The 26,433-nt window shown below is 40.9% G+C and overlaps 1 protein-coding gene across 2 annotated transcripts in view; it reads left to right on the top strand.

Moving 5' to 3' along the window:
* Nucleotides 1–9,625: 9,625 nt before the first annotated feature.
* The window catches only part of EPB41L4A (erythrocyte membrane protein band 4.1 like 4A), a 118,394-nt gene continuing 101,586 nt past the window's right edge, over nt 9,626–26,433 (top strand). For both annotated transcript variants that reach the window (XM_059836739.1, XM_059836738.1), the window contains exon 1: nt 9,626–9,837. In XM_059836739.1, coding sequence (XP_059692722.1) covers nt 9,739–9,837 — 99 coding nt within the window. In that variant the 5' untranslated portion in view covers nt 9,626–9,738. The remainder of the gene's footprint in view (nt 9,838–26,433) is intronic.

Here is a 26,433-nt window from a genome sequence, read left to right as displayed (position 1 = left end):
TGATGAGAAACAAAGACTAAACCTGAAAGCCCTCCCCGACTTCTTCCCAGACTCAACTGCTCTCCTTCAGTGTCAACATTTCTACTTCTTTCTGCCTCCAGCAAGGGACATGAGAAACAGGGGCTAGGGTCAGTCCATAGCAGTTCTTTCATGCTTCTCCTTCCTCATCACTTTTCTGCTGCTGCAGCATGTCCATCCTGTGGGATACAGACCTCCATGAACTGCTCCAGTGTGGGTCCTTGCCAGAGGATGCAGATCTTCACTACTGGTCCAGCTGTTGCCTTTCCACACGGTCAGTCCTTCAGGAACAGCTTCCTACAGTGTGGGTTCCCCACAGGTCACAATCCTGCCACCAAACCTGCTCCAGTGTGGGCTACCTTCCACTGGCAACAGCCCCTCTGGAGTGGGCTCTCCATGGGCTGCAGTTTTCTTCTTGGGACCTTCTGCATATTCTGTGTGGGTTCCTCCACGGGTGCAGCCCTGATCTCTGTCCCCTGTGCCCACCATGGGCTGCAGGGGCACAGCTGTCCCACCATGGTCTCCTCCAAGGTGAGCAGGGCAATCTCAGCTCTGGCACTGGAGCACCTCATGCCCCTCCTTCTGCACTGACCTTGGGGTCTGCAAGGCTGTTCCTCAGATTTTTTCTCAGTCTTCCCTCACAGTTATTGTGCAGCATTTTTCCATGTTGTTAAATGTGTTATTACAGAGTCAGCCACCATCTTGGCTGAGGAATTGGCTGTGCCCCACAGTGGGTTCTCTGTGAGTCCATGTGTGAGGCTGACCCATCCTCCCTCTCCAGTGGCCATTCCTGCAGCATATCCTGCCAGGACCTGGACACTTGTACCTGGTACAAGTTCTGCTCAGCAGCATTCTAAGCTTGGTTTCTCCAAGTGCAGAGAAGGATCACACAGGAAGGAACAAGAAGTAGGTGATTTTTTTACAATATTTCCCAAAATGGGATCCTTGTCCTGAAATGTCATGCTTATTCTAAGCTGAGTATGCTTTCTTTGAAAGCTTCAAAGCAGTAGATGAGACAATCAATTTAGAAGACCCAAGTTTTTCTGAAAAGGTCACTATTGTTTCAGTCAGCTGTCTGCCTCTTCTGCCAGTCCTTACATCTTTTACAAAAGAACTTGGATCACTAGTAATTATTACTATACAATCAATATTGCCTTCTTGGTTTTCTTCATACCTCTATTGAGAGAGCAGTATAAATAAAAGACTTTTTTTATTATTAAATTTTTATGATACAGACAGCAGCAAACAAAAATACAACATTTATTTATTTTTAACTGGTAAAAAAAATTGGTAGCATTATAGTCTGTACAAACACCCACTTATAAATATGCAAGGAATGGTGCAGAACTTGGTTACAAGCATCAGTTGGGTTAATAGATGTCAAAGTATAAATACACCACCATTCAAAATGGTATTTCAGGTATGCTGTTCTGGCAATGAATTAAGATCCTAGGAATGCAGACCCTATCAAAACAGCATGAACATGATATAAATACACATGCGAGCAAATTAAAAATTCATTGTGATCATTCAGTGCTATCAGCAATGGAAATTATTGGTGAACTTGGTATTATGAATATGGAACACTATCAGTTTGTAAAGAAAAAGCATTTCTGTAGATATATTAATAGAGAAGGAATGGCTTAATCTCATTAATCTTCTCTTCACAGACAGTGTGTGTACAGAGCCCTTATATCCTTGGAGCACTGCTGTATCAGTCCCTGGCAATCTGTGCTTTTCTGTAATGTGGTGGGTTTGAGAATATGCATCTATTAGAATAGTACTGCATTTTACATGCTGTGTAAGCTGTAGCATTCCTATTTTCATGTCCTAGAAAATAATTAATGTCCATAGTGTGATCAATTTGTACATAATATTTAGCATGCTAAAAAGGTGTACACTTTGATTTTTTCACTATGATCTCTGAACTTCTAATGTGGGACATGTAGTTCTCCAAGGCTGACAAAATCCCATTTTTACTTTCAAGGTATAGAAATGTACTTGGCTTCATGAGCAATTGCTTCATTTTTTTATTTTCAAGTGCAGAGGAAAAGAACCTCCAAACATTGAAAAACCCAACAACCATATTATATGGGCAACCTAGAGCATACCTTGCTGCTTAATAACCCATGTGCTTAGGAGGAGTTACAGCGAGACAGGTTACCAGTTCCCTGCTGGAAGCACCAGAAGCACACCTTTAAAAATTGTGTTTTACTGTGCAGTTAGGTAGGAAGCCAAGCCAGGAATGCAGGTGGGGCTTTTGAGGAGCACAAGAGGTCTGTGGAAGCAGATGAAGGGGAGGAACACCCATGGTGCTTAGACCACATTCCTGTTGCCTTCAAGGCAAAATGTTACATTGGAGGATAAGACCTGTGCAAGCAGCATTTGCACTTTAATTCTATCAAAGCTGTTTACATTTTCATGACCTCATCTGATACTCTCTTTCTGTCCCTGCTTGGCAGGCCCAGCTCCTACAGGAGCAGCTCCTGCTTAAAGCATTTTTATAATACTTTCATCCTCTTTTTCAGTTTATATGCTCTTTTCCTCTACTTTTCATTTTATTTCTGTCTTCTCTGATGTACCTCTCCTAGTTGCTTTTATTTTCCTAGCTGACACCTTTGTATGGTGTACTTACTTTTCAGTTCTTTTCATCCCAGCAACAAACAGATGTTCTTTCTCCTCCTCCTCCTCTTTCTCCTGCACTTTTCTTGTATACTCCCTTCTCCTCCCCTATGCTGGAAATTGAGTTTTTCCTTTTTTAGTTTCAGCCAGCTGAATGTTAGCATGGCCAAGTAATTTGAACTTAGAAGTGGGGTGGCAGTAAATTAGACTGTTATACAGACTGATGAGGAGCTGAAGGTATAGCTGAACTGTTAAAGCCTGTGTCAGACACACACTATGAGAATATGAAAGGCAGCAGTACCAGGGCTTTAAAAATGCTCTGAACCTCTTATTCACCTCATCCATTTCTTTGAAAAACACTGGATGCTGATAATTTTTATTCTGAATGCAAGATGAGTTCTGCAATTTCCTTGCTTTATTAAGGGACTTGCTGTCCCATGGAGGTCCCATTTACATTTTTTTCCATAAGTCTTAAGGAGAGAATTGAATGCTAAAAAAGGATACACACAGAAATATGTCAGTCAGGTGTAACCACGCTTAGAAACTCCCAGAAAAGGGGAAAATTTTCCAGCTTGCACTGTTGTTCAGCCTGATTTAATAATTCCAGAAAATACACTTTATCAGAGTGAATTTCTGTCTTCTGCATCAAGAAACATCCCCCATATTGAAGAGAATATGATAAACATGAAATCAATTAGACAGTTTAGTGGCTCTGACTGACTCTGAGCTGGAGCAATCCCTCTGCAGGCTCAGCATCACTCAGAATCAGAGGCTGATGTAGGAGCTTGAGGGAATCCTTCTCATCCATCTGCTACCAAAAGGAAATTTGAAAGGAAGAGATAGCAGGCTACATCTGGCATGTTTTAGTCTGTGTCTTCTCATAATAATTATCTGAGTCTACAAGATATATGACAACCTGGTTATTTCCTTAATCAATTGCTATTTAAATCAGGGAGCTATTTAAATCTTTTTGCTTTTGAAATCAACATAGATAAGTGTAGTCACTGAAGAAAAGATTTATTTCTTCCAATTTCCTCCAGCATCCCATCACCACCCCATCTCATCATAGCTCACAACAGATGATGTTGTCCAGACAATAACTGCATTTTTTGCTTTCAAGGTTCAGCTAAAGAGTACTGCTTATCCAGAAAGGGCAAGTCTTCACACAAATTGTATTAGAAACTCTCTAGATTTTCAGGTTGTGTAAAACTTGAAGTGTTGCTGCATACTACAGCTGATATTATTTTAGTATACATCTCAGAATAGTGATAGTAGAAATTGATATTAGCTACATGAGAATGATAGGTTTAAATTAGAAACTGTGTTCAGGATTAGCATTGAAATTCTCGATTGAGAATGTGGCTATAATATCCAAACATCAGAGGAGAGAATAAATGAAGATCTAATACCTGTAAAAAAAACCCCAGGAAACTGGACCTGAATTTTTAAAGATTAAGATTCACAGTATTGAGTTTATTAAACATAAAAGTAGTCAGCTGTTCTCTCCATCGGAACTTCCTACTGATGGCTTCTATATATAAATATTTTTTTAGGCGTGGAAAATGCTTGTCTTAATGGACATCTGTGTCACTCTTGACTAATTTCCTCCCTGACCTGGCTTGGAGTTCTGGCTGGGGAGAGTCCTCTCAGCCTGTGTTTGCTTTGCCTAGATCATTGCTTAGGTTTATTGTGTCCCTGGGTTTATTGCCATGGCATTTGTAGACATCTGTCTAATTAATCTCAGTGGAACAGAATGGAAGATCTCCAAAACTTGCATCCAGAAAGCGGCAGAGAGGAAAAGCGGAGGTGATGGTTACAAACAAACATGGTTTCTGTTGTGTTTGAACAATGTGAGGCACAAAAGGCAGCAGACTGGTTACCTGAGCCCCCTGTCATTTGCCAGCCAGCACAGCCAGCCTGTCCTTGGGATAAAAAATGCTTCACTAAGTGTATTCAAAGCAACTGCTTTCTGCAAGAATGTCAGAGTATATGGAATGCCTTGGAACAGACATAGCACCAGCTCCCTGAGATATAGGTTTTGGCTTACCATTGTTCATTGTCTCACCCCAAAGATGCATGTCTGGAGCTATTCTAATGGGATAGGAAAAGTGCAGTAGTACGGAGACAATATTCTCCTTTTTGTGCTTAAGCATGGATCTAGTCTGTTGTGCTTTATTAAGAAAAGCAAGTTTATCCACTAGGTAGTATTCTTTGAAAAACTCTTCTCTGCAAGAAGATTACCTCCCAAATATCCACAGTCCTTCACAGCCTCTGTTTTTCTCTGCAGACTGGGGCTACAAGGTACTGGTTCAAATTGTGAGAGCCTGACTTGAAGTCATGTAGACAATTCTTGGTTTTGTTTCCTCTTGGTGAGTTAGATTGTTACATCTTGCCACCCAATTACCTATACTATTAAAACTTATTTAAGTTCTGCCGAGGAAGCTAAGCATAAGCAAAATAAAACAGGATCATCTGGTTCTTCTTTGCATAGGGGTAACTTGTCAAAGTCTTGGCAGAAACTTTGCAAAACCACATCACACACAAAATTAGGTTCAATAAATAGTAGCTAAAACCAGATTTTTTTTCTTCCCCTGATAAAAGTGTACAGATATTTCAGTTTCTAATTTTAGCTATATGGTTTACAATAAATACCCTGAAAACTTTATTTAAATTTTTCTTGGGTGGAGGAGTATGTATAGTTAATGTCATGTGTTCTTATTAAAAAATCAGCAAGTGAGAGATGCTTATTATTTCCTTGATTGTTAAGTGTGTGTTTGCAGTGTTGCAATCTTCTGGGGTCTTGTTAAATGTGTGAAGAAAATCAGGAATTAATTGTCACTCAGTCCAATGTCAGTTCATAGGATCTCAAGGCATTTATTGTTATAGAATGACTAATAAATGTAATCTGTTCAAGTTTACTTTGTGGCTTCCTAAGATTTTAGAAAATGTTTTGTTTTGTTTGCCTGTGTGGGTTTTTTTAATGTTATCCTTGCACTGTATAATCTGAACTTTGGCCTTTCTGTAACATGTTTTGTAATTAAGTGGTCTTAACTGGCATATCTTGCTTTAAGGACTCTAAATGTATTGTGTAGAGCACAATGTCAACATTTTTGCAGGAAATAGAAAACTGATGAATATGTGAATAAATTTATTTTCACAGTATTTTTGATCCTAGATTCTAATGGTGCAGTGGTTGCATAGATGTCTAATGTGTAGTAGTAAGACAGAATCCAGACAAATCAGTAGTTGACAGCATCCTTGAATGTGTTTTAAATAAAGCCTTTCATTAGTGAAATTGAAAATGTCAATTCAAGCACCATTGCAACAAACTTTTGCCTCTGAATACTGTAAAATGCTATGTGGAAAGTATTCTTTTTCCACTGCCTGCTTTGCTCCTCTTTTTGGATCCAAGAACCACAAATAAGTAGAGTTCTTAACAGCATGTTGAAACTCTGGAGAACCCCTGTGGCAGGGCTGAAGACAGTGTGTCTGGGCAGGTGGGCAGTGACAAACCAGAGCAGTGCTGTGCTGCTGGGGGAGTTGTACCTTATCTTCCCAGTAAACACCAGAGACCCTGCTGGACAATAACTGTTGAACAGTTGTCTCAGTAAGATCTTTTTCTTTAATAGAAAATACATTCAGGATTGTACATGTAGCCCAGAGAGTATGTGCTATTTCTCTGTTTTAATTTTAATTTTCTTGCATTAGACTTCAGTGCTTTGCCTCTGCTCATTGTTTGAGTTGGGAACTGGGTCCAGGAGACTTGTTTTTACATGTGAAAAAGAATGAAGAGCTTGCTTTGTGCCTCTCCTAAAACTTCTCACTCAGTCACTGGAAGCCCACATGGATAAGATGCAGGAATTGCATCCCTACATATTAATGGATAATAGTGATAGGTAAATGATACTGATAATAGTTAAAACGAGTCATCACAACTCTTACTACATTATCAACTTCCTGACTGCAAATGTTTGTGAGCAAAACTGTGTAAAAATGAGGGAGAAAGCAGATATGCCACCCTGTGTCCTTTGGGCAGTCAAATTGCTGTATGTTAGAATATGGATAAAGGTCACTTCATGTATAGGAGTCCGTGTGGTACCACTGTGGTGCCTTGTTTATATGACCTCATTGGAAATACTGCATTGCAGCTAAAACTGAATTTTAATGAGGGTGTACTGGATCACAGAGGCTGCCGTGAGTTCTGCTGGCTACTTCATCAAACAGGCAATAGACAAAAATGTCTTTATGCTCTGGTCCTGTACTTACATGCCTGAGTTAAACATGTCCATAAGTGTTTGTGTGGTGAGAGCTTACATGAACTAGTTTCCCTCTGCAGTGCTTGACCTGTGTTTTTTACTGTAGAGAGAAGTAAAAAGGAGCCCAGTTTCCTAATGGATTTGGAAAACAGATGACTATCTCAGGATCTTCATGAGCTGTGAGCTGGTCCTGATACTTGAAATACTGAGGGCAGGGCTGGTCTTCTGTAACACGGTGCTCCAAGGAAAAACTGGGCCCTACATTTTTGCCTGCTGGTTTATTTATTTGATTTCCTGAGCTTCTCAGGGCTCATACTGGTTCATAGTCTAGATCCCTTCTATTCCATTCTCTCTTCCTCTGCTCCCCTGGCTGATTTTTCTGAATTTCAGAATCTCCTCCCAGGCTTTCACATCAAGTAGCAGGTTCTGGTTCTGCTTCTTTATCAAGTGCTTAGCTGTTGGCAATAGCTGGCTAGGAGAGAAATTAATGGATTAACTTCTCTGTGCTCTAAACACTGGCATCAGCTCAACATGTGTATTTTGTATTTTTCCCATGGACCAATCAGCTAATGTGCAGCAGCACAAAATGGATCTTCAAAAAGAGAATACATGCTTATAAGCATGTCTTGGACAGCTTATAAGCAACATATAACCCAGAGTAGTATTGCTAAAACTGCTCAGATTTGGCATTGTGATTGTAGCTATATGAACACTTAAAATTATCAATTAAGATTTTGAAGCAGTTTTGAGTTCACTAAACTCTCCCTCTCACTTGATTAACCAGTGATTTACACATATATAATGACTTTAACTGACTTAGAGGGTAATTTATATCACAGTGTGCATGATATATGGATCTAAATAGACTAAAGCGAGGGGAAAAGGAACCACCTGATCTCTAGAAAATTGCCTGCTGTCAGAGGGGCTCAAGAACTGTTTGCAAAATGTGTTTAGAAAGCCATGAGTAAATTTCCTAAATTTTCTGTGCTTTCTGGATGGCATTCTCACTGGGTTTCTCATTGCCCAGGAAAAAAGGTTAGGAAGTCGAATTTTTAAACTTTGGCTAGTCTTTGTAAGTTCTTCTGAGTTTTTCAAAAGGCTTAATTTTTATGAACCTATATAGTGAGTTTTGTCCTGATTTTCCCAGTGCTCATGGAATTTTTTTTTTTTTTTGCAGCTACAGGATGGATATGGAGATCCCAACACCCCAAGGTCCAAGTTCAAACATGAAAATGAGAGTGTCATTACTTGGGAGCAACAGGGTTATAATTTAGGACAGGTGTTTAAAAGCAGACTTACCTACATACCCAGTAGGTTTTGTAAACATAATTTCCTTGTGCCCCTCTCTTATGCTACACGAACAAGTTATTGAACATAAGAAAAACACTTCTGCATATTCTTAAATTTATACATGTGAACTTCTTCAATAGGACGATTCATGCATACAGATTTACGTAAAAGCACAGGCTCTTGTGGGATCACGGCTTAACTTGTAGGATCCTTCTTCTACCTCAGAGGGAAAAATCCTGGAGATGAGGTATGTGCAGCAAAGAAAGGGGAGGATTGTTGTGTGCTCCAGAAACTATAGACAGCAACTGCAAAGGCAGTTGGAGGACCTCACATGTTCCTCCTTTTCTTGGTTGGGTTTTGGTTTCAATTTTTTAAATTGATTTTTAAAAATGTATCTATTTATTTGTTTATAATACTGTTGCTTTGTAAATTAAATGTACCTTTAGGAAGCTCAGTATTTAACAGCACGATGGAGAATAGACTTCCGATCTAGGGCACTTTGAAAAATTGAACCTCTGCTGGACCCCTTCACTCGTGGTGTCTCCTGAGGCGCTTCTTTGTCAAGTGCAGAGACAAAACCAGTTCCCTGATCTGACGCCCGCCGGAGCGGAGCCGGCGCAGCCCGCAGGGGTCAGTGCTGCCACGGAGACCGGGGCCGCGGCCGCCGGGACGGGCAGCGGTGCCCAGCGGCGACGGGGACAACCGAGGAGCGCGGGCCGCGGCAGGGATCATCGCCCCCGCCCCACGGCAGAGGGCAGCGAGGGCCCGGCCCCAGACCTGGAACGCCGGTGGGGTCCCGTGCCGTGATGCGGCGCGGAGCCGGTGCCGGGCAGGTGCCGTCCGCCGCTCTCCGCCCCAAAGGCGCCCCGGGGGAGTCCTGCCCGGCGGCCGGCAGGAGGCGGCCGGCGCTGCCCGGCCGCTGGGTCTCTCTTCTCTCCATCCCTCCGCCCCCGACGGGGAGGAGGCGAGCGCTGCCGGCGCCCCCCCACACGGCCGCGGACAGCCTGGGGAGCAGCCCAGCGCCGGCCGGGCACTGTCACCGCCCCGCTCCGCCCGCTGGGTCCGCGGCCGTAGGTAACGCGTTGGCCGGGCGGGGACCACCCCCACGCCCCGACTGCGGCGGCGGAGAGCGCTTCCCCGGCCCCGCTCCTGCACACAAAGGGGAGGCGCGGAGTCGTGCGCGGACGGGGCGGAGGACGAGGCGGGTGGGCGGCTCGGTACCTCCCCGGGGGGCGGCAGCGGCGGGGGAGCCGCCGTGACAGCCGGGCCCGGGCGAGGGCTGTGCCCTGGGAGCCTTCCTAAAAAAGCCGCCGGTCTTTTTCCCCCCTCTCCCGCAGAGAGAGCCCCGCAGCCCCGTCCAGGCTGTTCCGCGGGATGGCGGCGGGCCGCCCCGCGGGGCTGGGCGCTGCACCCTAGCAGCCGCCGGGCTCCATCCGCGCAGCCGGGGCGCGGAGCCGGGTGCGGCCCAGACCCGGCTGCGCCTCAGCTCCTCTCCGCCGCCGCCCGAGGCTCTTCTCGCCTCCCCGCCCCGTCTTCGGCCATCGCAGCAGGCATGGGCTGTTTCTGCGCGGTCCCGGAGGAATTTTACTGCGAAGTTTTGCTCCTGGACGAGTCCAAGCTGACCCTGACCACACAGCAGCAAGGCATCAAGGTAAGGACGCCGGCAGAGCTGCCGAATCGCGATGCGGGAGAGCCCGCGGGGCTGCCCGGCGACGGTTGCCTCCCGACTGCGCTGCGGTAGCCGGGAAGGGAGCGGCGGCGGAAAAAAAGGGGTTTCGGGAGGAATAACGTCGTAACTTTGCTTACGGTCTTGCAAAGGACAGATGGATCAGGGTGACGCGCGCCGGTGGGGCGGACGGTGCTCTGGAAGGCTTCACCTCGAGATAGTGACTTAAAGCGAGCAGGTGCCCACCACCCCGTGGCACTCGGGACGCTCGGCGCAGAGGTATTGTTCTGTACCTGCCAGAGCAAGAAAAGGGAAGGCGGCTGTGTGCACGGTGTGTTGCTCACCCGTGTTGAGTCATTCCCCGCTCCCTCTGCCTTGGGCCGTGCCCGCCCTGGGACGCGCTCTCCCGGGAAAAGGCCGGGGGCAGCGGTGCGGGGCAGGAGCGCTGCAGCTCCTGAGCGCAGGGGTGAAGGTCCAGCCGCCTCCCCAGCCCGGTGTTCCGTCGCCCGGCCGGTGGGAACAGCTCCTGCGCCGCTGCAGCACTCTCGGCGTGGATGAACTCTTCAAAGTAGTCATCTGCCAAGCGCTAATGAGCCCTGACAGAGCTTGTGAAAACTGAGATTTTTCTAAAGGCCCCTTACTTGGTCCTGTTTGGTTAAGCCTGATGACAACTGATAGCATGTCGCAGACACTTGAAGTCCTTGTTCGAAGAGCCGGGGACATGAATTTATTAGCAACGTAAGAACGTGGTTTCAGTGTTGGATTGTTGGATCAGAAAAAAAAAAAAACCACCAACAAAAAACCCCAAACCAACCAACCAAAGAAAAGCAAAAAAAAAAAAAACCAGAAAACCAAACCAAAACAAAAACCACCAAAAAACCAAAAAAACAAAAGAGAAAACACAATCAAAGAAAGAAATTTGTTCTTCTAAAATTTATTGCTGGAAGACATCCAAAGAATAAAATTCTGTATGCCTTTGTGCTTTAGCTTGAATGATTGAAGCTTGATGAAGCAACTGGGGAAAGGAGAACCTGAAGGAGGGTAGTGGGGAGAGGGAGTTTATATTTAACAATATATTTTCGGTCGTAATCAGTGGTATTACCAGGTCTACATGTATTCAGAATTATCAAGCTTTGCTGAATCAACTGCCTGCAGATAGGCCCATAAATCCACGCTTAGCACAGAGGAGTAAGCAAATCAGGTGACGCTCGAATTCAGTACCTGTGTAGGGTCTTTGAAGTCTAAGTTTAGGCACTTCTGAAAAGCCTTTCCTTTCTATGTGCAGATGCAGGTGTGTATATCATGCTTGCTTTTGTGCAGTAAACACGCAGTTGCAGAATTGTGCTAAAAGCATAATCTGCAAAGATGGTTAGTCTAATGAATCTAAACCCTGAAAGTGAAGGGTTTGTGCAGTGTCTAATGCAAATTAATGTCCCATGGGAAAGAAAGAGTCTGAAGATGTAACTTCTTTCCAAGAATGCATGGAACTGCAGTGTTGGGAACTGTCTGCTTAATGTGAGGGTGTGTTTTCCTGCCATTCTTAGTGTGATCTGAATGTGGTATAATGCTGAATATTTCATCCCTTCTACCTGCTCCTTCTCTGTCTTGAACCCTGCCACAGAGCAGTCATGGAATCAGTTGGAACAGTCTGTGGATCTGACAAGAAAAGTAGTAGTTCATTAACATTTTGGCATAGGCACTCACATTGCGCAGCAGGAAGCCTTAGGGGAAGGGAGAATCTCCCTTTTTGTAGCAGCCTGTTTTCTGTGTTTTCTTCTTCTTCCCTTTGTTTTAAGATATAGTTTGTACCCCGTGAAGCCACATCCCAGTGCTGTAGCTCCACGAGCCTTTGAAAACCCAGCGTGAGGAACTGCAGAGCCCTCTCCCAGGCAGTGGTTTCCACCGTGGTGCCCTCCCTTGCCTTTGTACCTGCATGAGTGTTTGTGCAGCTGTGCGTGAAGAGCAGCTCCTGTCCATCTGAAAAGTGGCCGCTGGTTTGCCTTTTGTTGGGTGAGCCTTCAGCTGGGCCTTTGTGCCCTGGTCCACTTCTCAGCTGGAGGATGGCAGAAATGGCTTTTTCAACTCAGTCCTGGCTTCTGTAATTTTCAACTGCTCAGGGGACATTTGTGTTGTTATTATTCTATGGCTTTCCAGGGATGTTATATTATCAACTCTTAGTGAAACAGAACATAAAATTTGTCATATTCTGTCATGCTTTGTCATTTGGCCCTTTACCCTTGAAATACAAATGTTTTATTTTAAATCTTTTTAAATGTACACATGTAAATGCAGAGACTTTTTTTTTTTTTAATTTTTTAAAATTGGTGTTTCAGCTTTGACACCTAGGTATAATTTGTAAATGTTCATATGGGTTTCATTTTAAACCAGCATATTTTAAAAAACCATTTCCTTAGAACTACAGATTCTGTAGGGTTCTTCCTTTTGTCATCTTCACTTTTAATTTGGTTCAGAGATACATGGGAAACAAACTTTTGGTACTCTTTCACATATTTTTAATTGTTACAGGAGCAGGGTTTTTAAATGGTTGTACAAGCAACTTTGTTCTCTTATTTTCCCCCAAGCAGATGCATGTCTTTCAGAAATAAAAACCACAGCTCAACTGCTTTTGGCAATCTATGTACTTGCTTGATATTAGTGGATATAAACCTACTTGTTTTGAAGGGTGGAAGGCAGTGCCCTGTAGGAGTCCAAGGCAAGTTTGTTTCTTCAGGTAACTGGATGTGAAGCAGATATTTGTGTCCAGAGAGTTTTGAGGATGCATTGCTTAGTTTGTATAGTGGTTATTTCTGACTTATGCTTGGCAGCAGCTCTACTCATCAAAACACGATATGTTTTAATTACAATTTCAGTAACACATTCCTCATACTGCCTTGGGCTTCAAGTTGTACTTCACATTGATACAATGAGCAGAGGTGACAAGAATGAGACTTTGAGTGCAATTTAGAGATACTTTTTTCTGTGGACTTGTTAGGGAAAGGAAAAGATTAGTTTTGTAGCAGCCTGTTTTCTTCTCGCTCCCAAGTAGGGAAGCTGAGATGGAAAGAGGTCAAGTGGCTTTTTTCAGGTCGTATGACAGGGAAACAACTTCCCTTTCCTGTTAGGGTGATAGCAACTGACCATTCTGCCATGGGCCATGCTGTCTGGAGGGGTTTGTGAGGAACTCTTGTGAGGAACTCTTCCTCAAACACATTTTTGCTTCTCAGGTGTTTGGTGTTTTTTTTTTTTTTTTTTTTTTTTTTTTTTTTTTTTTTTTTTTTACAGTGTTCAGTGCTGCATTGCTGTTCTCCCTTTCCGTCTTTGTGGTTTAAGGTTAAGGTTAGAGCACTGCTCTATGAAAATGTGTAAGCTGGGTCTCCAGCACTGGGGCTTACAGGAGGCTGATAAGAGTTAGGTAATCAGGAAAGGCCATCAGGTGTCTCATAATCTTAATTTTTATGTTTCCTTATAGTACATTAACAGAGATATTCTGGAGTGTACATGCTTTGACATTAAAAAAGGGATGGCAGTTGTTAGTCTCAGCAATTTTGGGGTGAAAGAGGCTGTTCACCACATTCTCATACAGTTTGTCTAGTCAAGGTGTATGGCCTCAAATGGGAACAGCATTTCCTCTTAAAAGGATGTTCAAGTTTCCAGTTAGGAAATGGGTTTTTGCTAAAGATATGGCAAGAGTGAGCTGCCAGCTGAAAAATAATCACTTTTCCAGCACTGCTACTTTGTCTTCTCTTCACACAGACTAAACAGTGACTTAGGCATTATTATGCTACAGCGCCAGTTGTAGCTCATCTCTTGATGTTGCAAGATGTGTCAGTGGTCTTTTGTCATAATACCTGACTGAGAGGTTGTGAGCATTACATATTTTGGCTCTGTTAAGAACTGGACTAATCGTCCTTGTAAACAGTGGTGTGCCTTATTGCACAAATTTATTTTTGGAGGTTAAGGAAAACCTCTGTGGGCCCTTAAAAATAATGCCTTGAAACCTATTGGTGACCAGCTGTTTTCATAAAGAGTGCTCATCTTGTAATGTGTGTTAAGAATCCTTTTTTTCCCTCATTGAAAATAGTATTTAAGGAAGATATGATATGAAGCATCTGTGTCTCATGTTTGCATCTCTTTGGTTGGAACAAACATCTTCAAAAAAAAAAAAGTATTAACTACTTCTGCAGTGAAGAAGCTCTCTAATTAGTCTTAAGCCATCTGGTCATTGCACTTTTGAAGTGCTCCTTGAAATTCCTCTCTGAGCACAGTTTTTATGGTCTCTTTAGATTGGCATGTGTGATGGGCCAACAGCAGTATTCCATTAGAAGAGAAGTGATGAACATGAGAGATACACAAGGTCTTCCTGGGAGAAGTATATGTTCTGTAATATTATTTTATTAGGTGGTACCATTTATCACTGGTGGCCAGTGATATTCTGGCCGTCATACCATTTACTTGATGATTTACTGAGAATGTAGCAAAAGGATGGTTAAAAAAACCCCCAAACCCTCACCTCAAAAAACCAAACCAAAACAACAACAACAACAACAAAATCACAACCCCGAAAAAACAACAAAGCGAAAAAGAAAACCTGAAATAGAGAGTGACTTGTATTAGGAACTGTGTTAAATAACTGGATATGTAAAAAGCATGAGTGGGTTCATCAGAATATTTTACATATTGTGAAGATACTTATGGAATAATTAACAGGAGAATTCAGTATGATCTACAGAAGTAGGTTAACCCTCAATTTCTTAGAAAGTTTTCTGTGGATTATTCTGGTATTTTTCCTTTTTTTTGGTTTGGGTTTTTTTGTTTGGTTTTTTCCTTCATTTGTTTCATTCAGTTTGGTTTTTTGTTTGGAGTTTTTTATTTGTTTGCTTTTTTCTTTGTTTTGTTTGACTTTTTTTTTTTTTTCAGTCCCCAGTGAAGCTAAACAGTTCCAGACTTCATGTCTTTAAAATACAGTGTATACAGAAAATACGGGGTGCAATTTTACATCAAGCTATATTAGCTTTAGGTACACCAAGGAGTCACCCTGGGAGTGTTAGGGATCTTATTTTTTTTCCCAGTGAAAATGCTTAATGAATGCATTTGATAGCAGGAAATAGATCCTATGAATAGAAATCCTATGAATAGAAAGAACTTATATTGTGCTCATTGAGAGTTAGCATTAAAATCAAATTTGCTGTGAATGTGGAATGTATTCTTTATGAAAGTGATTTCTGCTGGTTTATTCTTCTAAATTTTACTAGGAAAGGAAAACATCATTTTTTGTGAGAAATTTTTAAAATTTTCTAGTTACACTACTTCAGAAATCTGAAAAATCTTTTTAAAGATAGATTGCAGTTGCTTTCTACCTATGGTATTTTCATCACCTACAGGAGTTACTAAACTGAAATATCAAAGTTCAAGCATATTTAATCATATTTTCCTCTGCCCTCTTTGGTATTGATTAATAAAGGAATAATTAATTTTTAAATATTTCAAGGCAGATTCTTCTTGATATTCTGCATATTGATTTGAAGAGAACAGTTAATAAAAAGTAAATTGATTAAAAGGACACAATGTCAGTCATGTTTCAACCTTGTAATGTATTTTCTTTATAAATCAACAATTCTGTTATGTGTGCATATTTTGCAAAGCAGCAGGAAAACTATACAGACAATATCATCAAGTTCCAAGTGTGAATAAATACTTATTTTCTTCTTTAATGCTCTTGACACCATACATCTGAATATTTTCTGTCGCAAAAGCAACAACAAAAAAAGAAAGTTATTAATAATCCCTTCCATATTAGAAAGGTACTGGTACTTCTTATATTTCCTTTATGGGTATAAAATGGTCATCTGATTGCACACTGGGGACCAGATGGTTTATATGAAATTTTGAACTATTTCAGTCCTCTAAAAATGGACTGGAAAAGTGCAGAATTCTAGTTTACAGAGAATGAAAGGAACAAAATGGCTCATGAACATTGCTATGAGCTGCTCCGCAAAAATTTGTGTCACAAATTTGAAATAGATTACTAATTTCTTACAATATCTTTACAGATGAGGACAGTGATCTTGAATTCCCCAAGGAATAACCATAAAATAAATGAACAATGAGACACTTTATTTTCCCTAGGTTCACTTAATTAATGAAACCAGCATGACAAGAAGAAGTAAATCCATTAACTTCCAAATGAAGTTATGTCTTAGTCAACCTGAGGTTTGAGCAATAATATTGTCAGAGGTGTCTGTTCTTCTGTTTTCATTGAGCAGTAATTTCATAATAGGACCAGGGGAAGTGTCAGCTGTGAGGCTGCTTTTTTTTGTACAGTGTTGGGTTTATGTAACTTGGATCAAGCATTTGTATTAAAGTATTTTAGTATAGTTAAATATCATCTCTTGATATGTTATTCATTTTAGTTCCTGAAAATTCTGAACTAAAATTCAGCTGCAGAATTGCAATCGTTTCCCTCAAAAAAGAAAACTGTTAAAAATTATCACATTATATGAGGAGAAATCTTGAAGAGACTGAATTGAAAAGGTGTTTCAGAAAAAGCATGATTCTAGAAGCTAAAATTTTATGTCACTTCATGCTGTAAAATTATCTGTTTTCAAGATGATATTTAACACATGTGAGGAAAAGAGAAATTAGGTATTTGCCATGTTGCATCTTTATTACTATCTGTATTTTTGCTAGAAAGATGAGAGATGACTTGCCAGTCTTTTAAATTATTTTTTTAAAATTTATTTTCCTAAAGGGGATTTAATTTTGTAATGATAGATCAGCTATATTACCTTCACTTTTTTCACAACAGATATATTTGCAAGTGAATAATCACATTTCAGTATCTGTGTATAATTTTGCAAACCGCATTTTTAAGTACACATTTTAGATGCTGCTTTTTGATCAGATCTTGTGCTTGCTGCATACTGATTTAATTGCAGGGTTTAAAATGAAGGTTGTCATTTCAGTATTGATTGAACTTTTGTTCCCACTTCTTCCGTTGCATCCTGAGTTGTGGATGGCTGAACACTGCAGGCACTAAGGTCAAAAGGACATGCTTGAGGTCAACCCGTGCTATTATTCAGAAGTGGAAAACCAATAGAAACATTGCAAAATGAGAGCTCTGCTCCTTTGGTTTTGCTGCAGCATGAGGAGGAGAACCTGCCTGTTTTGCCAAGTGGGAAACATGCTTTATCTGCTCTCCTTGGCTTGTGATGACAAACATTGATTTCTTTGAAGGGAGGAGACCTTTTGTGAATGGCAATTCTAGCAGTACCTTTCCAGAGGCAGGAAAAAGACACCTCAGAAGTTCCTTTGAATTGATATACAAATCGTCTTTATTGAAAGAAACAACCAAAACTTAATATACCCTCATAGGCTTTTTTGATCATTCTAGATGATCCCTATTGGGCTGAATGTACCATTAACCTATGGTACTAGGGCAGTTATGTTAAAGTTTGGTTGTTAGAGGTCTCAGAGGTCTGTAAAGATTCCTTTCTAAGAAGTCTTTCTTTCCTCTTGGCCCTCATGATTTCTTTTTAATTCTGTCTTGGTGTGAAGGAAGTGCATGCAAATGGCAAACTCTCACTCCTATCAGGAGTTTGCACTAGTTATGCTTGGTAAGAGCAAGCACAGGACTTTATATTCAGTGAAATCCAACTGCTCCTCCTTACATTTAAAATAAAGTCATTACAGTAATGGGTAGTTACTAATGTGAAGGAAAAGAGGATCTAATTTGTATGGGCGATGTGTTTATTTATTTGTCAATACATTTTAAACTCTTCAGGATTACAACTGGTTGTCCATAAAGCAGAGAAGAAAATCTATCTTCCTGTAGTTCTTGAAGTTTTGGGTATGTGGGTAAAATCTCTTTATGGTTGAGTGAGCCAGTTTGATAATAAATCACTCAGCACTTCGATACTTTTCCTGTGTTCTTAGGAGAGTAAGAACTGAGTGCACTGAAGAATAAATTCTCTTATTTGTGTGAGAGACAGAATGCCTTTTAGGAATGGAAAGGAAGGACCTTCAGTATTCAATTCCATGAAAAGAATTTGGAAGGCAGAAAATGGCAGTTTCCATATATAATTAGTGGTAAAATTTGGCATGATTACTAATGTAGGCAAGCGCATGATTTAACGCTTTGTAGAACTAAAGGCACTTGATCATCTTGTAGAATTGATCCAGAAGAAAGTTTGTCCAAACAAAACCCACTGGATCTGTTTTTTGTTTTCCTCATACTATATATTTCACTGAAAGTTATCATTTATGTCCGAGAAGAGGTTATTTGTAGTGTTTTGGAAAATATTTTTTATCTATAATAATACTTGTTTGTGTGTTATATAGAATATCTAGTTTATTTTATTATTAATCTTTTAAATACATCAGATATAGGAAAAAAATTACAGGTCTTGTTTTGGTTCCACAGTTTTATTCAGATCACAGTGTGAAAGAATTGTGACAAACATTTTTCCTATTTGGTGGATGAATGGTAGCTGGAAGGAATGTAATGGGGTTTTATTCTTTTCCCCCCTTAGAATACCAGAGCAAGAATTCTCTTTATAAGAGACTGCATTGCTAACCATAAGGGAAAGTAAATTATCTTTTTATGCTGTTTGTGAGTACCCAGAAAACTGGTGGAACTAACAGTTCAGAATTATAAAAATGAGGAGGAATGCATAGGAGACCACTGAGGAGTGAGTTGAGCAATGGCTGGGGATTTAAGCAAATGATTCAACACCCCTTGTGAGAAGAGGTAATCCCACCAGGCTGGTGTGACAGGTAACATGGAAGCAGATTCTCCACATCTCCCTTGGGGGGGGGGATGGCTCAAACTGCCTGCAAAACTCGCTGTTTTGAAATGAGTTTTGCTTTTTTTAGCCAGCACCAGATACAGAAGAATGCTGCACGGGGCCCTGCCTCTGGCCTGGTTCTGTGCTGGTGGGGTTTGCTGTGGTGTAGAGGGTGGCTGTTATTTATTAAGTGGTGTAATCTTGTCATGGACATTGAAAGGAATGCAAGTCACGGATCAGAACCAAGTGGGACTGGAGGGCCATGACTGCCAGCATTTCTTCAGTGTTTGTTCCCACGGAGGAATCCTCAGATCCTCATTCCCTGTGGCTGTGGGAAGTGAGGAGGAGTGCAGAGGAGCTTGTTGCAGCCTGACACTTCCACGCTGTCACACAGAGCCCAGACCTCCTACGCAGGAGTCCTTTCAAGTGTGCTTCAGACTGATAGGCAATCTTTTGTCTGTGTGGTTGGTTTGTTTATTTAATATGCCAGAACAAAAGAATGCTGAGTGTCAGACTCTCATAATTCTGATTGTCATACCGTGACAGTAAGAGGTGGGTGATGTGTATCGGGGTGCCTTGGAGGGGACAAGGCAGCAAATAATCCTGAAACCTGTGCCTGGATCTCCCTTCAGAGCAAATTAGGACACCTCAGGCAGGACCACGGGAGAGAGATAGCTTAAGTTCAGTAGAGGTGATCAGGAGAAAAAGTTCGTGGGTAAATGAAGGAGAGTTGCAAATGGACAGAATGGTCTTGCAACAAACAAGCTTTTTTGTATTGCCATTTGCTTTGTGAAAGAAGGGGAGAAAGCCACAAGACTTTGTAGAGGAACCTTTTGATGAGGTGTGTGAATGTCCTGACCTGCCCTCAGCTTTTTAGGTTTAATTTCTATTGGCTACTTTGGGTAGGGGAGGAGGGACTGGGGAGGGGAGGAGGAAAAACATTAAAAATGTTTTTTTAATTATATTTTCAGGATGGAATAAAGCCCTTATGTTCAAAAGATCAAATATCTTCCCCCTGCTTTGAAGTGATGTCAGATTCTTCAGCTGTATTCTTCCCTTTATTATTTTTTACTTTCTAAAAGTCCCATCTTTTCTTTTTGTGTACAACACGTAAGTTGGCTGAACACTTCAGTTCTCTTTTCAGTGTGTGCGTCCTTTTTCTGGAACATTGCAACTTCTAAAGCTGTGGGAAACAAAAGCTTCTGGTATCCTTCAAAGAGTATCTACCACATTTATTCTGGCTTATTTTGAGAAGCCTTTTGTTCTTAACAAGTGCATTTCTGTTGACAAATTATAATGCCTTTAAAATCACCTCTGACTGAACCATCTTTCTCCAAAAATGGGGAGTGTTCTGGAGCTCTCTCAGTGCTCCAGGTTGCAGTGGATGAGGTTTACTAAGGAAATATTCTTGGCCATGAGATTCCTTTATCTGTGTTGTCAGTGTCTCACAGCAGTTCCTGCAAAAGCCAGTTCTCTTTCTTGGACCACCATTTAGCAATAAAGTTTCTTTTTCTTTTCCTGTGAAAGCAATAGTGAGTTACCATGGTCTTTCCTGGATTAGAGAATACTTGAAATTTTGTACCTGGTTTCAATTCCAATCTTGATGACATGTTTTGGAATGCTTTGTCACCAACTTCAACAGGAGCCAAATTAAAACCAATTTTTCTGTGAGCAGGTTCAATTAATAAATGAAAATTTACTTGAAAGAAAAAGTGTAATTTCTTGGATGAAGGTGACAGATGTTATTCATGTAAAATAAAAATAAAAAATTTCTACCTTTTTAACAGAAGTCAAATCTTTTTCTTAATCATCCTTGGGCTTTCATCAGTATTCAGCTCTTGTATCTGTTTAGAGCATGAAAGCCGTGCTTGTTGTTTCCATGTCTGAATCTTTATTCTTTTGTTTCTTTTTTCCTACTTTCCTGGAAAAAATCTTCTACAGAACCAGGTTTCATGAACTGCCTCCTGAAATCTTTGTTTAAACGAAAACTGCAATGCTGACCATGTTTGTTTATGATGTCTGCTGCTTTGGGAACAGGTGAACAGAAGTCACAACAAATGATCAGAAAAAATAATAGGTTTAGTTTTGGTATAACATGTGTGTTTGTCTGCAACAGAAGTTGGAGGGGCCTTGGTAAAATGAAGTTATTTGGGGAGAGGAACCTATAACATGTCAAAAACAAGATAGCTCTAAGTCCAGTTGTTGTTTTAAATCTTTCTTTGCAGTGTTTGTAGTTTTGTGAAAGCTGAAAACTTTTCCTGTGGTATGGAAAAGCTCCAGAGGTAGGCAGAAGTCCTGCAGGAGAGCTTGACTCCAGCTTGACATATTTTGCTGAGAGGAAGGTTTGGTTGGGAGAGAGTTAAACCACTTCCACTGAGTTGGCTGAAAATGAATCAAACCCAGTTTTTTGCTATAGATACGTTTTCTTTTTCCTGTTGCTTAGTCTGTATCTCAGATCATGACACTTTCAATTATCTTGATATTAATTAATTAAGGCTAATTTTTGGTTTTTTGTTCATGAGTTTTAGAAAGATCAGGGTAGAAGATCTGTAGTAGGGCAACACACAGAGATATTTCTGCTGCTGTGTGTGACATACACACATAGTTTGCTTATAAAACCCTCCCCCCAAGAATATTTACTTGGAACTTTTCATAGACAGGTAATGCCCCCAAAGAAACTTCAAAATTGAAAGGGTGATTTTTTTCTTCAGTATTAGTTAATCCTACCGTGTGTCTTACCTTGAAGAGAATTCAAACCAGACAGATTTTTATGTGCCTGCTGTACATGTCAACACGAAAAGTTAGAAAAGCACAAGTCAGTGTTCATTTCAGCATTCACCTCTCTGAAAGTTACATAAATGTGTGTGCTGCCCATCTCCATGCCCAGCTTGAGGTGATTATACTCTGTTTGTATCTAATCCACCAGTGGATTCATCCAATTCTGTTGCAAGTGGCAGAGTTTCTTTGCCTAGAGTGGATTAAAGGCTCTTCATCTTAATATGCATTTTTTCCTACCTAATCTAACCACACAGAGCAGATGGACTTGGTATTATTATCTATAAGATGAAGAACATCTAACACGATGCTGCTTATTATCTTGTTTTTCAAGCTTGCTGTGATTCATATTCCTTTTCTTGCATACAGAAGGAATATGGGATAAGAAAAATCACTTGAACTGAAGAAATTGCAGTGTAATTGAATTTTGAATGTTGATTCTGAGTGCACAGAAAATGAAGTGAAATAATGTACTTGAGCAGCAAATTACAGGAGGTAGGACAGTGTACAGTGCCTTTAAGAAGCAGGCGTTTGCTGGGGAGTTCTCTGTGCATACAAATGTGCTCACTTTTTGAAGTTGGTTAGGAACAGTTACAGGGGAAGAGGAAACATGGCTGGCCTAATACAGGCTCTTTCTATTCAGTACAGGCTTGAAAAAAGTGGGGAAATATAATAATGTAGGGAAAAGCTGGGTTTTGTTTGCTCTTTAAAGTCTGAAGCAGGGGAGAACCAGAAGTATGATTTAAAGGAAATTGCAGTAGTGGTTGTTGTAAGTACACAGAGAGGAAGCCTTGCATAATTTTCAATCTGGAAGGAGGGACTGAACATTTAATTAAACAATGCCTTTGACTCAATTAGTTCATACTCCAGTATTGTTAGTACATATGGTTTTAGGTTATTTTTCAAGTGTACAGCTGTTTCCTCCTGCATCACATCTGGGAGGGAGATAGACTGTGGTTCTGGGAGCAGAGGGAATGGAAGAAGGTTTCTAGGCCTGAAAATTTTAAGCATCTCTAACTCAAACCTGCAAAGGCAGCACATCTGACAAGGGCCTAGCAAGTAGTGTCACAGTGAGTATTGACCTTATCAAAGTCTACCCAAAATCTCTTGAACCCCTTTGATCATCCCATCACCTCTGCCAGACTGCTGAAACCCCAAGAGTTTCTCTGCATGCAGAAATGGTATTTGACTTAACTAGATCTGCTTTCATGGGGAAAATAAAATACAGTCCACCTGTAGTCTGTTTGAGTATGCATTGTGATAGTGCTCATGTAACATAGTTTACTCACTTGTGGGCAAAGGAATATGTTGGACAAGGTTAAAACACCTTGAAACATATTTATTTATATAATTACGCTAAAAAATTAGCAGAAAGAGTGCTTTGGTGAAATAACAGACTTATTGAACTATGTAATAAGAGATATAACAGATGATTGTTGTGATTTTTTTTTTCCTTGATCTACCTCATTTAGATAGAAGGCTGGATCTGCTTAAAAGGACACATTATTTTAAACAAGGATTTGTTCTGGTTTTTGGCTCTTGTTTCAGGGGGGAATTATATCCTCTAATGACAATTGTTTAAGGCAAAATAAGTCAAGCAGTTGTTGGAGTTTAGTCATTTCACACATGTTCTGCTAGAATTCTGTTGAATTATCTCAAATTTCCTTTAAGCAATAGTATATCAACGCAAATAAAGAGCAGATCAAACAGAAGAAAATTATGCCTAAATAATTTTATGCCTAAAGTGAGGAAATTGGAAGGATCTGACCTTGGTGAGGAAGAGCCTGCCAGTTTCAGTGGAAGTTATCATGTGTCACACAATCATAGGCAGGATTGCAATTGTGCACAGAGGACACAGGCATTGGAACTTATTTTCGGAACTATTTAGGTGCTTGCCTAAGAGTCTTTCAATAGTCTTTTTTCAAGATTGTACTGGGCACTCAGGTAACTCTGAAAGCTTCTCAGGACTGAAATAATGGTTACAGAGTAAATATCAGGACAACAGTGTTGCTTAAATCGAGGTACCTGGTGTGTGAGAGCTTGATCCAGAAGCTGAGACTGGGAAGCAGCATCTCAGCCGTATGAGCTGGCATTTTCTTACTCAATGCTAGGAACAGAAGGCAGAGAATTTTTTGCTGTTGAGGCTGTGGACTTAACAGTTTTAAGGGACAGCTGCTGCTGAGACAAAGAAATGTTTGCCCCATAGCAATTCTTCACACAGAAGAATTGCTTCAAAAGGAAGGTTTGGCTGTCAGAGTTGTTTAGGTGGTGACACTGAGCTGAAAGTTCTGTGATTCAGGTCAGTGTGTTACCCCGTCTGGAATTCAGTTCTCCAGAGGGATTATGGTATCTAAATATTTTACTTGTGTGTAGTATTTGCAGGCTCTGCTGATTCTTACAAGTTTCTATGGAAAGGTTTGGACATGTGATCAAACTGGTAAGTGTACAGTCTGGTAGCTGTCCGTATTCATGAATAGCAAATATTTAGTAATTCAGTTTATTTTAGATTGCACTAAAAGGATTTAGTTGCATTACCTTTTATTTGCTGCTGGCTAAGAGCCTTCACTCGTTGTGGTGGTGGTGGTTCAGCTTTTGTATCTTGAAGGGCTCTGATTTCTCTGGGAGGTTCAAATCTCCCAACGCTTCAGTCTGATTCTTACAGTAGATTTCGCTTTGGTGTTTTTGTCAATGCAAAATCTTGAATTTCTTTCTTGCTTTCATTTGAAATAAACTTTCTGTTGTCATGGTTGCAGAGAGGAGCTCAAAAGCATGAACCCTGCTGACTCCTAAAACTCGTAAGCCTGCATATTTCTATGAGGAAGCTTGGAACTAAAGCAAGTGCTGTGATTTTTTTTTTTCCCCTTGAAGGTGAAGTCATCATTTCTCAATGGCCAGGATTGCTTCTGTTGAATTGCAGGGACAGGAGGGGATCAGATGAGTAGGATACATAGTCAATGTATAGTGAATTATATTACATGAGGGCTTGGTCACAATTATGTGGCTCATTCTTTACAGGTTCTTTTAGTGTGATCTGTTTTTGAAAACCCCCCAGGAGCTCAGCTGCAGTCCTTTGTTACCCTTGTAGTAGAAAGCCTTCCCTGACATCTCGTCAGGGTCACGTTTGTTTCAGTTAATCTACTTTCACGTTTTCCTGACTTCAGTGGGTCTGTGCACAGAGCACATTTGATCCTTTACCTTTTTCCACATGCTTTTTTATAGAACATTAGGAGACTTGATGCTAGGAGATGCTGGAAGCTTTGACTTTCAGCAGAGGCAGACACCCAGGCAATTGTCTGACAGCCAGGGTGGAGGAGGTTACCTGAATATAGAGGTTACCTGAATATATTAAATTGGGTGCCAACCTCTTCCACCACCATCACTCCTACTCATGTACCTAAGGAAAATATCAGGATTTGGGCTTGTTTTACCTTAGCTCCTTCTCTCACACTCAGTGTTTCTGAGTACCCCCAGGAATCTTTGTTCCTGCAGTATGTCCTCACTGTTTTACAGTTTCCTCTTGCATTTCTTGAATAGTTCTTCTGGTTCTATTGTTTCCCTGCTGGTAGCATTGGTCTGCTGGCCAAAGACTTGAGATGGCATGTGAATGAGTGGAGTGCAGTTCTTTTTCTACTAGATTTGGGACAATCTGGGCTTTATATCTCTGCACTTAAAAAAAGTGGGAATGGAGAAATGATTTTTTTTTTGTTTGTTCGGCTGGTTCACTATTTTGACTTTATGTTTTGGGAGTCAGGGATTAGTAATTGTATCTTTTACAATCCATGCCACAGGGAACTACAGTATTTTAGCATTCCTTTTTGTGTCTCATCTCTAAATCATGGTGACAGTAATAAAGCAGGAGGGGCAAGTGGCATGAGGGGAAATAAGCACTGCAGTATGAAACATATATTTTAATTAAAATTGATCTTATCAGATATAGGTCCTTCTACCACATATGAGTTCTCATACAGTTCTTTTTTAGAAAATCTGAGAGGACCCTGAAGACTGGAAATGTCTTGAAGCAAATATCTGGGATTTTGTTTTAATTAAAAGGAAAAGAGTTGACTTAAACCCACAAAACAGAAGCAGAGCAAAAAAATATGCAAACAAACCTCACCCACCAGCTCTGCCAACTTCCTGGCCCCTCTCCCCTTAAAAAACGCCTATAGCTGTGGACAGATTTGTCTCTCCAGAATTAATTTTGAAATTTAAGTTTGCTGGCTCATGCATCCAATATTTATAATTTCCACTGCACTGTTGCATCCAGTGTCCCTTTCCATTTTAAAATGCTTATGCATTTACTTCCCAGAGGTAAACCCCATGTTTTTGGAATGATTTTAGAAAATTCATGGTTTTTATAAAACTCATGGTTTTTAGAAGATCCCTCTGCTTCCAGGCATCTAGCAACAGGACAGGAGGACGCAGCCTCAAGATGTCCCAGGCTTGGACATCAGGCAGAACTTCTTCATGGAAACATTGTTCAAGCATTGGAATGGGCTGTCCAGGGATGTAGTGGAGTCACCATCCCTGGAGGTGTTCAGGAAGTGACTGGACAGGGCGCTAAGTGGTACGATCTAGATTGGTCAGAGTTTGGACTTGACAATGTTGGAAATATTTTCCAACCCAAAAGATTCTGTGATTTCAGGAAGTTCCTTCAAGTGAACTCATTGCTATTTGCATTCTGGTCTCAGGCTTTGAAGAAGCCATTTGTAAAGGCTTCCTATTAGATTAGTTCTGACCTTCCATGTTTGAGGAGTGCTTGGGGCTTTCGTGGTCATGCTGCCATTCCTACAGTGAAGCATTAAACTGAAACTGTAAATGATATTAACCACCTTTCTTGCCAACTGCTATGCAGGCAGCAAAATCACAGAAACAGAAAAAGTACATTGAATTATTGTTTTCCACTGTTGCTGGGTTCAGTTTTACTGAGGGTCTGTAGAACTTTACTGTAGCAGTTGATGTTTGTCTCCAGTTTGGCAGTTGGCTTGCTGAGATTCAGGGTGTCAGGAACAGCCTGTTCTGAGTT

Source organism: Haemorhous mexicanus, chromosome Z, assembly GCF_027477595.1.
Source record: "Haemorhous mexicanus isolate bHaeMex1 chromosome Z, bHaeMex1.pri, whole genome shotgun sequence".
Lineage (NCBI taxonomy): Eukaryota > Metazoa > Chordata > Aves > Passeriformes > Fringillidae > Haemorhous > Haemorhous mexicanus.
The sequence above is the reverse complement of the archived record's forward strand: the minus strand, read 5'-3'. Positions and strand labels throughout refer to the sequence as shown.